This window comes from Alexandromys fortis, unplaced genomic scaffold (assembly GCF_014885135.2).
Source record: "Alexandromys fortis isolate MF-2015 unplaced genomic scaffold, M_Fortis_MF-2015_v1.1 scaffold_11, whole genome shotgun sequence".
Classification (NCBI taxonomy): domain Eukaryota; kingdom Metazoa; phylum Chordata; class Mammalia; order Rodentia; family Cricetidae; genus Alexandromys; species Alexandromys fortis.
This window is the reverse complement of record NW_026067912.1, coordinates 10524220-10540436: the sequence shown is the minus strand read 5'-3', so window position 1 is coordinate 10540436 and position 16217 is coordinate 10524220. Positions and strand designations below refer to the sequence as shown.

The window sequence follows — 16217 nt, the reverse complement described above, 5'->3', positions numbered from 1 at the left end:
CTAGCTCGCTAGGCTTGTCTCATGGCTGTGTAGCCTCTGCCGAGATTTTCTTCTCATGAATACTTTCTACCCCCAAGCCTCTCCATGTGGGGGCAGTCTCTCTTACAGGATACCCGGAGTCTCAGCGGCTACGTGTGCAAAGGATAGAAGCCAATCCACTTGCTTGTGACCTGCGTGGTCTGTGATTTTGTTGGCTGTCTCACTCAGGAGCCCTCAATGTCTGTGTCTTTTAATTGTTTTTTCTCTTTACTTCTCACTTCTGCCCAGGTCTCTCAGAGTACTACCCAGCCTGGTGGGTGATGGCCTGCCACCAAATGAAACACGAGGGTTGAATTCTCCAAAGCCTGTGCCCATGTTCAATTCATAATTATGCTTTAGCAGGGCATGTCCTGGCTTTGAACTCGCCGGGTATCGCTAATCTTCCGGTCCTGAGACTCCAGCACAGATCTTTAGTCTTTTGCCAGGTTAGAGATGGGTAATTACTTGGCTGGATCAATATGGGATGTGGTCTGTTCTGCCTGGGATAATCTTTTGAGATACTCTTCTCTTCATTTTCAGAGAGAGCTGCTGCTGTGCCAAAGCTATAACCAACCTAAGTGTAGAGCTACCAGCTTCCCCGTTTTCTGTCCATTTTCTCTTTTCTGAGGCTGTCCAAGTAAGTGTCCATTTGTAGCCTCCAGCTCTTATTGTGGCAGTTACAAAACCAAAGCAAACCAAAACAAAGCAAAACCTACCATGACGGAGAAACCTGGGGAAGAAAACACTTGCTTCCTCTCACAACTTACAAGGCACCCAGCAAAGTCAGTACTGGAGCGCAAGGGCTGATACAGAGGCCACGGAGGAAGGATCTTTACTGCCTTGCTCCTCGCTGCTTGCTCAGCCTGCTTTCTTGCAGAACCTGGGACCACCAGCCCAGGGTGTCACTAACCACTCATTAGGGAAACGCCCTACAGGCTTGCCTGCAGCCCGATCTTGAGGCATTTTCTCAAGTGAGGCTCCCTCCTCTCAGCTGACTCTAGCTTGTGTCAGGTTGACATAAAACTACCAGGCACACCCAGACTGTTAAGCACAGCAGCAGGTACTTTTACATGAGGAGGCCTCTCGGCCCTCCTGCTGGTATTCTTTTTTTAAACCACAGGGTGCCAATGATTTTATTTTTCAGTTGGGACATCAAAGTCTGGAGTGGGGATGGAGCATAGCAAGGCTCCAAAGGACCCAGATCTTCACCTGTTTCAAATGGGGAGGAACCTGATGTAGGCCAGGAACTTTGACATGTGACTTGTCAACTTGGAGTCAATGAAGGGAATGAAAAGGTTTTGAGATCAGAGCTGCCTGGGTATCAAGGCACCTGCTATTTTTTTCAGGGCTGTGTTTCGGGAGGAGGCCTCTTGCCATCCTGGGGACTTGGATTCCTTGCCTGTAGAACAGTAACAACATTGTCTTATAGGAGGGTGTGGGTAAGTGGGTAACTGCTATAGAGGGGCTAACTTACTGCTCTCTAGGCACACAGTAGGCACACATTAAATGTTGGTTTCTTTCTCCTTCCCATGGGATGAGAGACTATACCAGAGAGTACCCCCAGGGTACAGCCCCATCTGTGACTGGCACTCACGACAGTCAAGGCCAAATGATGAAATCCTCACAAGCCCCAGCAGGCCATCTGAGCTAGAGGACAGGCATGTGGTCTCGCCACTCTGTCACCCAAGAAAAGTGGACTTGGAAAGCACACTTGGCTCCTCCCACCGAAAAGAAGATCAAGAGGAGGCCTTGGCCACATCCCCCTTTAACTGGGATTCTGAATCTCAAATCTAGTTCCCTGCCTGACCCCATGGAGGTGGCCTGAGGCTGGTGCAGCTCGTGGGGATTGGTGAAAGCTACATTAAAGGCTGAATAGCTGTGCCGCGTATTTCCCATCCTTTGCCGAGTATTTACAGACAGAGCATCCCTATTTGAAATGAGCGGCGCTGGCTCGGTTTCAAGTTTCGGGAATTTTTGAATTTTGAAATGCTTGCATATACATAATGAAGTATCTTGGGGATAGGGCTCTAGACAAAAAATAGGAAATTTATTCATGTTTGATATGAACTGAAAGTAACTTCATTTATTTACTTATTTTGAGTTAGAGTCTTACTATGTAACCCAGGCTGACCTGGAGTTCACTAGGTGGATCAGGCTGGCCTTAAACCCACAGAGATGCACCTGCCTCTGCCTATGTGCTAGGACTGAAGGCATGGGCCATCACACCGTGCTTGAAAGTAATGCAGACAGTATTTTAACTACCTGCGTGCATGCCATAAAGTCCATGATACAGCATCTCTCACCCACGGCATCGTGGTACCACTTAAACAATTCTAGATTTTGAAACATTTTAGATTCTGGTTTTGTAGATTAGGGAAGCTCAGCTTATATTCTCGGTGCCAGGGATCTGTTAAAATTCTCTCAAAATACCAATAAATACTAATAATTTTACTGATAGATGAACAATGTGATATGTACCATTTCATGCCCTTATTGACCAGTTTAAATCTCATAAAGACCCACAAGAGGCAGATTTAATGCTATTATTAGATCAATTTTGTACACACACAAAAAAAATAAGACCAAGAAGTTACAACATTACATAGGTGGCAGACCACATATCATGCATTTGAAGCCAGCACCGACTCTGAAAACATTATATGGGCTCACACCTTTAATCCTAGCAGAAACAGGTATATCTGTGAGTCAGAGACCAGCCTGGTCTACACAGTGAATTCCAGGCTAGCCAGGGCTACATAGTGATAGCATGTCTTTAAACACATATAAAACACATCTCATATAATAGACTAGACATCCCTTGGGCTGGAGAGATGGCTCAGCGGTTAAGAGAACTGGCTGTTCTCCTAGAGGACCCAAGTTCAATTCCCAGCATCCACATGGCAGCTCACAACTGTATCTTTAAGATCTGACACCCTCACACAGACATACATGTATACCAATGCACATAAAAATAAAAATCAATAAATTATTTTAAAAAAATAAGCTAGGGGCTGGAGAGATGGCTCAGAGGTTAAGAGCACTGGCTGCTCTCCCAAAGGTCCTGAGTTCAATTCCCTGAACCCACATGGTGGCTCAGAACAAACTATAATGAGATCTCTTACCATCTTCTGGCATGCAGGCAGAACACTGTATACATAATAAATAAATAAATCTTTAAAAGAAATAAGCTAGCCAGCCCACAAATGTCTGTAATTCCAGCTCTGAGGTATCTAAAGCCCTCTTCTGGCCTCTGCACACACAGGTATACCCCTTCCCCCGTTCACACACATGCATACACTTTCATGGACACATAGACACAAATTAATTGGCTTTTAAAAAAATGCTAGCTACCTGGGCAGATAAAATGGTCTGGAAGATAAAGACACTTGCTGTCAAGTCTGTTCTTTGGCCCTCAGGGTGCACCATGGCACATGGGTATCCATACTTCACATGTACATAAACAAGTAAATCTTCTCAAACTAGCTTGGGACTTCAAGTGAAGTCTCATTTTAACTATGGAGTTCTATGTCAACGAGGATGTTTACTTACCCACTAACATGTTTCTAATGAAATTGTGCTAGGTGCTTTCCCTAGACCAGTGGCTTTTGATTGGAGCCAATTTTGCCTTCTATGGCACCCTGAAATGTCTGGAAACGTTTCTGTTTGTTACAGCTTGCAGGGAAGGGACACTGACGGTAGCAGCTGAACGGAGACCAGAAGGATGCGGAACATCCTTCCATATGCAGGGCATCCTCAGTGCTTCTCCGAATGCCAATGACCCTGCGACTAAAGGTCTTTAAGTGGATCATCAGAAAAATGCACTGTTAACTTCTTCACAGTGAGATGTAAGAATCTGAGTCTGGTCTCCCGTGGTTATTGTTGTGGCGACAGTCATGCACCCAGGCCTTCTGAGAACAGCTTCCCATGGCTGCCATCACCATGTAGTTTTTCCTCATGAGACCCTTTAGTCTTACTGCATTTGACTCTTTTCCCCATATGATTTTTAATTTTATCAAGCTTCTATCCACAAATTCAAGAATGAGGCGACAGATACTGATACGCCCTTTACCTGTATCACCTAGGGTTTTGTCTATTTTGTGGTATTGGGGATGGAACCCAAGACTCACACATGTTAGAAAGCACTCTTTCAATGAGTTCTATGTATTCATACTCCTCCTTTAAAAATTAGTTCTGGGCCTGGAGATATGGCTCAGTGGATAAGAGCACCGGCTTCTCTACCAGAGGTCCTGAGTTCAATTCCCAGTACCCACATGGTGGCTCACAACCTTCTAGAATAGAATCTGAGGCCCTCTTCTGGCCTGCAGGTATACATGCAGAGCACAGATACTTAAAATATAAATAAGTAAAAATTAGTTCTAAGAAAGAAAGAAAGAAAGAAATCATTATTTGAGGCCCAGACCAGCCTCAAACTTGCAATCCCTAGCTTAGCCTTTAGAGTAGCTAGGGTCCTGGGCATGCTCCGCCATCTGTGACTAGATTCTCCAGGTCCTAACACTTCCTCACTCCTTCTGCCTGCTTATGAGTGTCCTTGGTTTACACAAACTCTTCAACATTGCTAGGGATGCAGAATGTGTCTAGAGTACACATGGACTGAGGTTTGATGCCCAGCACTCCTCAGCCCCACTCCCACTCCCCTAAAAGACAACAAACAAGAATTCAACAAATGATGTTGTTTAGAAACACTAGCAAAAGCTGAAACATACACACACACACACACACGCACACACACACACACATACACACACACACACACACCAATGTCATCAACAGCTACTGAGAGTCCACTTGACACCATAGTTTTTTCCACGCCTTCTTGCCCACTCCAAGCAGCATCTTTGGCCTTTTAAAATCTGGACCAATTACCTTGCAGACTAGTCTACATTATGGGCCTATCTGCGTGTGTTCATGATTAGCAAGATTTGGATGAAATATTATTGTGCAGGAACCTCTATGAAGCACCCACCTCATAGGGCTTTTGAGGCAAACTGGCTATTTACTGGTAATGTCAATTCCATCTCATACAGAAAGACCTCAAAGATCTCCAATAAAAAGGATCATTTGAGTCTAAAATTACCAAGTGATTTGTGGGTTATTATTCTGGTACCATATAAGCATCCTAGCCCCCCATCCAAAGAGAAAAGTATATTTGCCATCTTTCAAACTATGGAGCTTTAGAGAGAGGAAAAACATCAACTTCACCTTTTCCAGATTGAGTTTCACTAGCAGCAACAGTATCTCCATTTCAGGACTGTGGCAACGATAGTACCAAACCCCCAAATTCCTATATAAAACTCTAACCTACAAAATGATGGGGGTCTGGAGGCAGGGCCTTTGGAAGGTAAACAAGCTTAAGTGAGGTGCTGAGAACTGGGCTGCTGGGCTGGGATTAGTGATGCTAGAGACAAGACACCAGCCTCTCTCGGCCGGGTGTAATTCAAGAGCGCTCGCACTGGCACCTGCGCCAGCATATCATCTCCGATGCCCAGCCTCCACAACTGTGGGAGCACACTGGGGAGGAAGCCATCTAGTCTATGGTACCATACTGGCTCCCACTGACTAAATCAGACCCGGGGCTAGAAGTTCCTTTAAAAGATTCTAGTCCATCATTGGGTCCATAGATAGTAGAGATCCTGGGGGAGCTCCTGAGTGGCTAAGGAGGACAGGACTGGGATACCAGGTGGTCTAGTTGGGCTGACTCTAGCCTTCTAGATGAATGAACCTCAAAATCAAGAGCTTCACAACCAAGCCACAGATGCCCAGACACCATGGTCACATGCTTATTCCCACTGTCTAGCCCATACTCAAGAGTGGCAGAGATGACAGATGGGTTTGCATGTTACAGTTGTCTCTCAACAGCTGTAAGACCGTGGGCACATACATTACTGACCCTGAAACTTGGTTTCCTTAACTGTTAAGGTGGCTATTAACAGTTGAGTTGAACAGAAGTGCCATGGGGATTGTTGGAAATACCATATACAGACTGTAAAAATGTTTAATAAACACAGGGAAGATTTGCTTAAATATAAAGGAGTTGCATACCAGATGTGATATCATAGATCTATAATCCCAGGAATTAGGAGGTAGAAGCAGGAGGACTCCAGTTCAAGACTAGCTTGGACTTTATCCCTCAACAACAACAGCTTGGTTTGCTCCTGTGACACCAGGGTAAACAAGGAAGGTAGGAGCCCTGCCTATATGAATCTAGATACCACTAAGCTATAGGGTAACCAGATGTGTTGTGAAACGTGCAGTGACAAACATCTGCAGAGCAGAGGCTGGGGCCAAAGCTGGGGAAGGGGCTTCTGACAGAGCTGCAGAGCAGACCTTCGGTGGTGACGGCCCAAGAGATAAGGCTTGAAGGACAAGGTGTTTGTCTCGCATCCCAGGAAGTGTGACTGCAAAGGTCCTGTGGTAGGAAATTGAGGGGAGAGCTTGAGAATTGGGTAAGAGAAACACGAGATGAGGCAAGGGTGGCCTGGAGAGACTGGTCACACAGAGCTCTGAAGACCTCACAGAGAGTGATAGGAAGCCTTTGAAAGGTTGCTGACTCATTTCAAGGCTGTAGTAAGATGTGTATAACATAGGACTGGAGATAGCTCACCTGGTAGAATGATTTCTCAGTACACACGAAGCTCTGGGTCTATCCTTAGCACCATACTGAGCAGGCATAGAAATGGCGCACACAGCTGGTGGCGGTGGCACACACCCAAAATCCCTATATTCTTGGGAAGTAGAAGCAGAAGGCTGAGGAGTTCAAGGCAAGTCTCGGCTACAGAGCCAGTTAGAGGCCACTCTCTGTTACAGAGGCCACTCACTCTGTCTCATAATGGTGAAGGCCACTAGCAAGGTTGTTCAGCAGGTGAAGATGCCTGCCACCAAGCCTGATAGCCTGATTTCGATCCTTGAGACTCGTATGGTGGAGAGGACCATGTTTTATAAATTGTCCTCTGACTTCCCCACACAAATCATAGCATGTGTGTGCTTACATACATATACATACACAATATAAAATGTAATTTTGAACCGTACACATGCCAAGCGTGGTGGTGTATGCCTGTACTGCCAGGGGGCAGCGGCAGAGCTCTGTGAGTTGAAGGGCAGCCTGGTCTATATAGCGAGTTCCAGGCCAGCCTGGCTTACATAATGAGACCCTGTTCCAAAACTAAAATACAGGGCCTAGAGAGACGGCTTAGTAGTTAAGAGCACTTGCTGTTCTTGCAGAGAACCCAGGTTTATTCTTGGTACCCATTTGGTGGATCACAACTATCTGTAACTCTAGTTCCTGGGTATTCGATGCCCTCTTTTGACCTCCACAGGCACCAGGCATACATGTGAGACACATACATACATGCAAGCTAAACACTCACATACACAAAAACAAAGTTTAAAGAAGAAAACAGAAACTTTAAAATAGCAACAATAGAAACAAAAAGCCACACACACGCAACCTAAAATTGCGATTATAATTATTTCAAAGCATACTGTTCACAGCATTAAGTAAATTCTTGCTGTTCTGAAGGTGTTATTGCCCATCATTATCAGCCATTTCCAGGACTTTTTTTTTTTCTCCTCCAAGAAAAATTTATACCTGTTAAACAACTTCCTGCTCTGGTCAACATTCCAAAAGGATTATAAATGAACTGGAATGAAACAAGGTGTAAGAATACTTGCTGTGCAATCATGAGGACCTGAGTTCGGATCCTCAGCACTCATGTAAAAAGCCAGGGACGGCTATGTGTAGCTGTGTGTAACTACAACAATGTGGGGAGGGCGTGCAGGGGAGGAAGACAGGAAGATCTCTGGGGCTTTCTGGCCACCAGCCTAACTCTAGTGAGAGACCCAGCATCCTCCTCTGACCTCCACACCTACGCATGGGCACAAGCATCAGTGGCACACATGTGCACACAATGCACACATGAGCACACATGTAGAGAACAAAAGGAGGAAAAAAGTAACAGGAAGAACAACAGAGAGTATGGTGGTTTGTACAAGGAATGGAGGGGGAGAGAGGACTAGATTTAAGCACTGAAGTTACTGTAGCACTCAGCGGACAACAGCCCCAGCAGCGGGAGGTACTCACAGCTGACCTGGGAGCCCAGCTTATGCTCCCAGACGGCATGTAACTGCTGATACTCCTGCTGTGCCAGCTCCAGGCGCTGCTGCTTCACCTGGTAGATCTCCTTTTGTGCACTGAGAGCCTCCTGGGCCACCACCAGGTAATCCTTCAGCATGTGTTCTTGCTCCCGCCGCCATTGCACCCTCGGATCCTCGATCTGAGTGGTTTCTGAAACAGAACCCAAGGTAGTATGTCAGCACTCTACAGGTACTTACTGGCTCGGTTGGTGGACTACGGGCTCCACCACTGGAAATCAAAAGCACGATGTGCAGAACTCCTAATAAATGTAAATGGGTTAAACTTACTACATGGAAATGCAGTTCCACCTGGATTCGTCACACAACCAAAAAATAAATCAAGATCAGGTTTTAATTGAACATCAAGTTCTGTCTGATAACAACCAAAAGAAGGAATTGATTACAGACATAATAGAGGTTCAAGGTCCTCTGCTATGACTCAGTATAAAAGGAAAGAACTAATCAGTTTTAAAGGATATGAATAGGCACCCTGTACTGTTCACAACATAAAATACAATCGTATAATAATATAAATTAGAAGGAGCCTTAAATATGAATACCCATGACCAATAGTTCCTCCTATGGTAATTTATCATGAAAATAATATTTAAAATTCAGGGGGAGATAGATTACACAAAAACATGATAAAGAGCAGGCAAATATTAAATGTTTATTCTGAGCCAATAGCTGCTCTAGGTACTTTATACATACTCAATTCTTCAGCATTTGCATTAACTTTCATTGTGCATAATATAGAATTAAGACACAGAAAGGTTAAACAACTGCTTCAAGGTCACACAGGAAGTTTTTTGCCTGAAAATAATATGCATTTAAATCCATATTCTCATCTGCTGGGTTTTAAAGATTTATTTTTAGTGACACATATGTGCGTATATCTATGCGTGGGTCCATGCACATTAGTGTGAAAATCTGCACAGATCAGAGGTGTAAGATCCCCTGAAGCTGGAGTTAAAAGTAATCATGAGTCACTTGGTTCATAATGAGTGCTGGAAACCAAGTTTAGATTCTCTGCAAGAGCAGAACATGCTCTTAGTGGCTCGGCCATCTTTCTAGCCGTTGTTGGGCTTCTTGGGTAAGAGTCCTTGATACATTCTGAATGTGGGTGCTGTGCAAGTATTTCCCCCTTTTCTCTGGTGTGTGTGTTTCAAAATCTTTCAGATTTTCTCCCACTTCATTCTTCCTCCCTTTCTCCCCAACCCTACAATTGGTCTTGAGTTCCTGGTCTCAAGCGATTCCCTGTCTAGTCTCTCTAGTGTGAAACTCTTCCTTTAGCTAAGATCAAGAAGAGTATCTAGTGCTGAGACCAGACGTCAGCTATCATGCCAGGCTCAGGTTTTTGCCTGTGTTTTCTTTTAGGTGTTTTCTAATTTTAGCTTTTAGGTTTAGGGCTGTGGCCCATTTAGAATTTGCTTTCCCGTATCGGGTGAAGTAAGGATAAGGTAAAGAGTGCTCTCCCCTACCACATGTCCTTATGGAAAGCAATTGTACCAGCAACTCTTGAGGTCTACTCTTGGTGGCACCAGGTACTCAGAAGATTCCTTGAGGGAATCATGTTAAATGTTGTTGGTTCTGAACTGGTCACTCTGTGTAGTGGCTTTCCCGTACCCCAGGCCTCCTGCTACCCTGGTTGTGTCTCACAATGCTGTCCTCCTGGGGCAGGCTCTACAAGATCATCCTGGCTGGCTAATTTTCTCAGTTCTTTTTGTCACTAAAGTTAGACATGTTGATGACATGTATAAAGTTATGACACAGTTGGACAGTTAAGCATGCTTCAGTGTGTGCAACTGAAAACATCAACCCCTGTCCTCTCTTCCACACACACCTCCCCACAGGAAAGTAGCCACCTCAACAATCTTTCAGTGTATGGCAGTCATCATGAGGACCCCTCATTCCCACTGCGTCACGTTCCAGATCTCTATCTATAAACACATTCTCTGTGCAAGGGTATACAACTACTGCACTCAGGAACTTTGCATAGCCTCTTCTCCCCTCGCCTCCCCACTTTTAATTGTAGGCAGACACGACAACCACCGACCTTGAACTCACTATGCAAATCAGGCTAGCCTGGAACGCAGAGATTCTCCCACCTCTGCCTCCAGAGTGGTTGGACCTAAGGTGTACGCTGCCACACTCATTCTCTCCTGTTTCTTATACACACACCACACACCTGCTTTCCACACACAACAAACACATCCGCAATGTTAACAACATAGTATTTCCTTCTTGCGTAGCAACATAAAGAGCACTAAAACAGTTGAACACGTGGGGAATATGTAACAGTTATGATGCAAAGAACTACCAAATTAAAACCAACCAAGTAATAGTCTAAACCTTTGTAAGCAGCAGACTGTGCTTTTATTCCTGGGTGCCCAGACCCGAATAGTCACACAGAAACTATATTAATTACAATACTGTTTGGCCAATAGCTTAGGCGTATTCCTAGTTAGCTCTTACATCTTAAATTAGCCCATTTTTATTAATCTGTGTATCACCACAAGGCCGTGGCCTACTGGTATAAGATCCCGGCATCTTTCTCCTTTGGCAGCTATATGGCATTTGCATTCTTTCTCCTTGTATTCTGTTTAGTTTTCCTGCCTGGCTTTACTCTGCTAAACCATTGGCCAAAACAGCTTTATTCATTAGCCAATCAAAGCAACACAGATACAGAAGGACATCCCACATCAAACCTATGAAAAATGAACTAAAAAAAAATGAGACGCCTGAGCTGGATTGACCTGAATGTGCTCTCTCTGAGGACTAGCTTTAATGGTACCAGAAGGCACACTAGAGCTTCCAGGAGGGAGGCAACCAACAGTCCTACCCAGCAACAACACCTATGAAGCACATCAATGGCCAGCATAGCATGATAACCCTGAGGGTGTAGTAGTGACACATACCTGTGGTAACCAACAGCTCTCTAATGGCTGTAAGACCCAACCAACAAGAGGGAAACCACAGCCAACTACTTCATGCTAACGAAATCATGGTTACCGGAGGAGAATCTACAATCACGAATTCACTGAGCAGCACAATCCTTCACAACAATGTATAAGTGTTTGTCCTTATACCCAAAGAAAAGTGTAGTCTTCACTCCTCATCGAGGAAATTTCTCTTTGAAACACTACAGAAGAAACCACTACAGGAGACCACAGCAGTTGGGGAATATTATTTTAAGATGTGTTGCTTTTGTTTATGCTGTGCTTATTTAAACTCTGTGAAGCTGTGATTCTTTGCCTACCTAAAACACCTGATGGTCTAAAAAGCTGAACAGCCAATAGCAAGGCAGGAACAAGAATAGGCGGGGCTAGCAGAGAAGATAAATAGAAGGAGAAACAAGGAGAGAAGGATGTCAAGGGCCACCCACCCAGCTACATAGTTTGGAGAAAGAAGTAAAGAATGGTATACAGAAATAGAGATAAAAACCCAGATGCAAAAGGTAGGTGGGATAATTTAAGATAGTAAAGCTGACAAGAAACAAGGCAAGCTAAGACTGGGCATTCAAAACTAAGAATAAGCCTCTGCGTGTGACTTATTTAAGAGCTGGGTGGTGAGCCCCCCCCAAAAAGAGTAAAAGAGTAAAACATTACACAACACACACCAATCAAAATATAGAGTTGTGGAGCCCAATCCCAATGAATCTACAAAACACCCCTGCACCTAAGGCTCAGGGAACATTGGGGAAGAGGGGGTGGAAAGACTGTAAGAGTCAGAGAGGGTCAGGGAGTAGTTTACTGTGAGATCATGTCTCCTAGTATGAGAAACCATATCCACAAAGTCTCGCCAACGTGACTGGCTAGACATGCGCTGTACAAAGCTGGTACTAATGAATATGCAAATAGGAAGAAGAGAAGGCCTCAACCCTATACAAACAACTATAGGCAACGAGGAATGCCGGGTGTGGAAGGGGTGGTCTTCTCCAGAGCACACTAACTGAATGTCTAGTACCAAATGGTCAACCTTGAAAACATACAAATAACAGGATATGGGCTGAACGGGTTATATTTAAGTGTATGTATATATGTAAACACACACACACATACATGCAATGAACAATTAGTCAAAAAGAGGCCTTGAAATTGAAGGTGAATGGGGAGGGTACATAGGAGGGCTTGAAGGTAGGAAAGAAAAGGGGGAAATAATATAATTAATTTATAATTCCAAAAAAAGGAAAAGAAAAAGAAATGAAAATAGCCTTATAGTGCATAAGGATGAAGAAAATAGGACCTAATGGCTGGTGGAAAAATAGATTGATACAGACCTTTGAGGATACTTATCAATCTAATAATATACACCCAAAGTTCCCAAAGGGTTTTTAATCTTTAAAAAAATACTTCTAGGGGGCTGGAGAGATGGCTCAGTGGTTAAGAGCATTGCCTGCTCTTCCAAAGGTCCTGAGTTCAATTCCCAGCAACCACATGGTGGCTCACAGCCATCTGTAATGAGGTCTGGTGCCCTCTTCTGGCCTGCAGGAATACATGTAGACAAATATTATATACATAATAAATACATTTAAAAAAATACTTCTATTTAATGTGTTTTGCCTGCATGTATGTCTGTGCACCACATGTGTGCAATGCTCAAGGAGGCCAGAAGAGGGTGCCAGATGCCCTGCAATTGGAGTTATCTGATCTTGAGCTGCCATGGGGAGGCTGGGAATTGATCATGTGTCCTCTGGAAGAGTAGCCAGTTCTCAATCACTGAGCCATCCTTCAGTCCCTGTTTCCATCTTTCAATTTCATAATGTCATATAGTCTTTCTTGGTATCCATAAGAAATGCTCCTCAGCCGGGCGGCGGTGGTGGCGCACGCCTTTAATCCCAGCACTCGGGAGGCAGAGGCAGGCGGATCTCTGTGAGTTGGAGACCAGCCTGGTTTACAAGAGCTAGTTCCAGGATAGGCTCTAAAACCACAGCGAAACCCTGTCTCGAAAAACCAAAAAAAAAAAAAAAATGCTCCTCAAATGACCCATAAATGCAAAATCTACTGATGTCCAAGTCCCTTATACAACATAAAATTTATGATTCATAACATTTACGCTTCTCATGTGCCCAAAATCATCTCTAGATGGCCCATAACACCTAACCAGCAGCCATCCTCTGCCAAAAGTTATCATGTGTTGTGTAGGGAATGGCAAAGGAAAAGCCACGCCATTCATTATGGATACAGTCTTCTCCGAATATTCTCAACTTGAGGTTGGTTGGTTCTATGGTTGTAGAATTCATGGCTACAGTGCTGATGCCAATAAGACACAGATACCTTTAGAAAATTATCACAGAGAAATGCAAATAACGAGTCTCCCTCTGTGTACAATACAAATAAGTAGGGGAAAGCCCAAAAGGTTAGCAACAGGGGCATTGCAGTACCTTTGTCTTACGTGTTAAGATGTATTATATATCGTTGTAGAATGTACTGGTGTATTTAAAATGGTCAGTGTGAGCATCCTTCAAATACTCAGGAGAGACTGAAGAGGACACATCGAAGACTGTAACTTGATCCCAGATTCTAATCGCCTAGGCAGGATGTACACAGTCAGAGGGAGACCCAGTGCTGACACAAAACAATCTGGAGTTCCTTGCTCCTTATGTTCAATTCCTCCATCTTCTCTCAGACCAAATCTAGTCAGGCTTTTGTCCCAGTTCTTGTCCAAAGTTGTTCTCCGAAGTCAAGGTCACCTGTATCACCTGAATAGCCAAATCCATCAGCTGATTCCCAGTTCTCTGTGTGTGACACCACCAGGAGGGCTTTTTCTGTAAGCTGTCTCCCCAGACTTCTCTTGGTTTTCCCTCCTACTTTGTGGCCACTCCCCAGTCAATCCTGATTGTTCTCTCCCCACCCTGCAGCCCCCATGTCATTCTGTGGTCCTTTCCTTTCACGATCTCATCCGTCCTCATGCCTTTGCCCACTATCTATATGCCGACATCTCCCAAATGGTCATCTTTATCTTCGGCCAATGTCCTTTTCCTAGAGTGCAGGTTGCTACACTAAACTGCTGATCCACCTACTCCGGGCGTGTGAAGGTACCCGAGGCTCGATATTTCCAAATAAAGCCTTTCTTCCTTTCTAAACTGACTCCACCTTGCCGTCCCTGCAGTCAGTTGATGGCAACTGTATCCCTTCCTGGTTCAGGTCCGAGGAGGGTCCTTCCAACCTTTTTCTTTCCACTCTATATGTAAGCAATCAGGAAGTTCTGGCTACTTCCTATTATCTCTGCCCTGGTCTGGAGCTCTGACTTGTTCCAAGCACTTGCACGGGGCTCTCCACTTTGATGCTTGCTTCAGGAAGGTCTGTTTTCTTAGAGCAGTCAGACTGGCCCTTGATGACATAAGTCACCTCAAGCAGGTCCCATGTTGACAGCTCCATTGGCTCCCACCTCAAGGGTCAGCTTTTCAGTCACACCTGCCTCCTGCTGCTCCCCACCTCCTTCCCTTCCTCATTCTTTGTACTCTGGGCATTCCCAGTGCTTTGCCACCCCCTCCCCCACCCCGAACAAATGGATCGAATGTGATCAGGCCTCATAGGTTTTGTTGTGCCCTCTGAAACAGTTCCTTCCCATCCCTCAAATCTTATGTTGCCCATAAGATAGCCTTCCCTGAAGACTGGTTTTATGATGGTCATCATCACTGTCCTTGCCTCACTCCCTGAGATCTGTCCCAGCATGCCTCAGTTCCCAAAGTCTGCTCTCCCCCCTCCATGGGACAGAACATTTTCTCACATACAACATCATCTACCAATGAAATGTTTATTTTCTGTCTCTCTTGCCTGCATGAAATTTTCACAAGGGCAAAGAGCTCAGTTAGTTTGCACTCTTGGGTTTCCTCAGCTCCCAGAACAGGCAGTCGATAAATGTTTCTGAAGGAATGCAAGCTGGACTGTGAATGATGAGCAAACTGCTCAGCTATATGGAGTCTATAATTCTTTGCTGTTGTCTTTTGCTTGTTGGAGGCAGGGTCTTTGATGCATTGCTGGCTGGCTTCAGCCCTGAGACCCTCCTGTCTCAGCTTCCCTTGTCTGGGCTTACAGGCATGTAGCATTATGTCAGACTCATGACTTTGTGCTGGTTTGGTTTATGACAACTTGACACAGACTGTAGTCAACTGGGAAGAGGGAACCTCACTTGAGGAACTGCTTCCATGGATTAACCTATGGGTATTTTCTTGATAAAGGATTGATGTGTAAGGGTCCAAGTCACGGTGAGAGGTACCATCCCTTGGCAGGTGGTCCTAGGTTGTATAAGCAATTCTCGGAATGAGCCATGGGAAACAAGCCAATAAACAGTATTCCTTCATGGCCTCTGCCTTAGGTCCTGCCTTGAGTTCCTTTTCTGGTTTCACTTCACAAGGGACTTGTAGGCTATCAGCTGCAATACCCTCTGCTCTGCAAGTTGGTTTCAGTAGTGGTATTTGTTACAATAACAGAAAGCAAACTAAGACAGACTTGGAGAAGAACTTTGCCCAAGAATGACATATACAAGCAAATTTGCTCCCATTCCACAGCTCTGAATGGTTAAGCCTCCATAGTCACCCGCCACCCTCATATTTGTCTTGATTTTGCCCTCTACAGATAGGGTATCTTCCATTCAACAAGACTACTTCCAAACCATAGGGAAACCCATAGTCTGTTAGCTGGTTGAATGCCCAGATAACATTCTTCCTGCTTAGTACCCTTTTATTGCTCCTTTGTGTGTGTGCATGTGTGCATGCGTGCGCGTGCACACACGCACACACACATATACCCCTCACACAACTTCTGCCTTCATCCCCTGGAGAATTAAGTCTGCTACAGCCTGTTAGTCCCTCCTCCCTTCTGTTCTTCCAGCAGCTCCCAGAAGAAGCACCTTAAAGATCCCACTCCTGCCATGAGATTTTAATGAGGGGGACGCTCTCAGCAATTAGAAAGAGGAAAGGACTGATTAGGGCTCCAGCACATCGCCATTTAACCCAGCGTCTGATACGGCCCTCCAAGCATTAACCTCATTCCCCCATACACACTCAATTAGGCATATTTACTTCTCATTATCCAGTGCGC

At 44.7% G+C, this 16217-nt stretch overlaps 1 protein-coding gene across 1 annotated transcript in view; it reads right to left on the bottom strand.

Moving 5' to 3' along the window:
- Wwc1 (WW and C2 domain containing 1) overlaps window positions 1-16217 on the bottom strand; it is a 156794-nt gene that overhangs the window by 63598 nt on the left and 76979 nt on the right. Inside the window, exon 3 of the mRNA XM_050138573.1 lies at window positions 8120-8323. Coding sequence (XP_049994530.1) covers window positions 8120-8323 — 204 coding nt within the window. The remainder of the gene's footprint in view (window positions 1-8119; window positions 8324-16217) is intronic.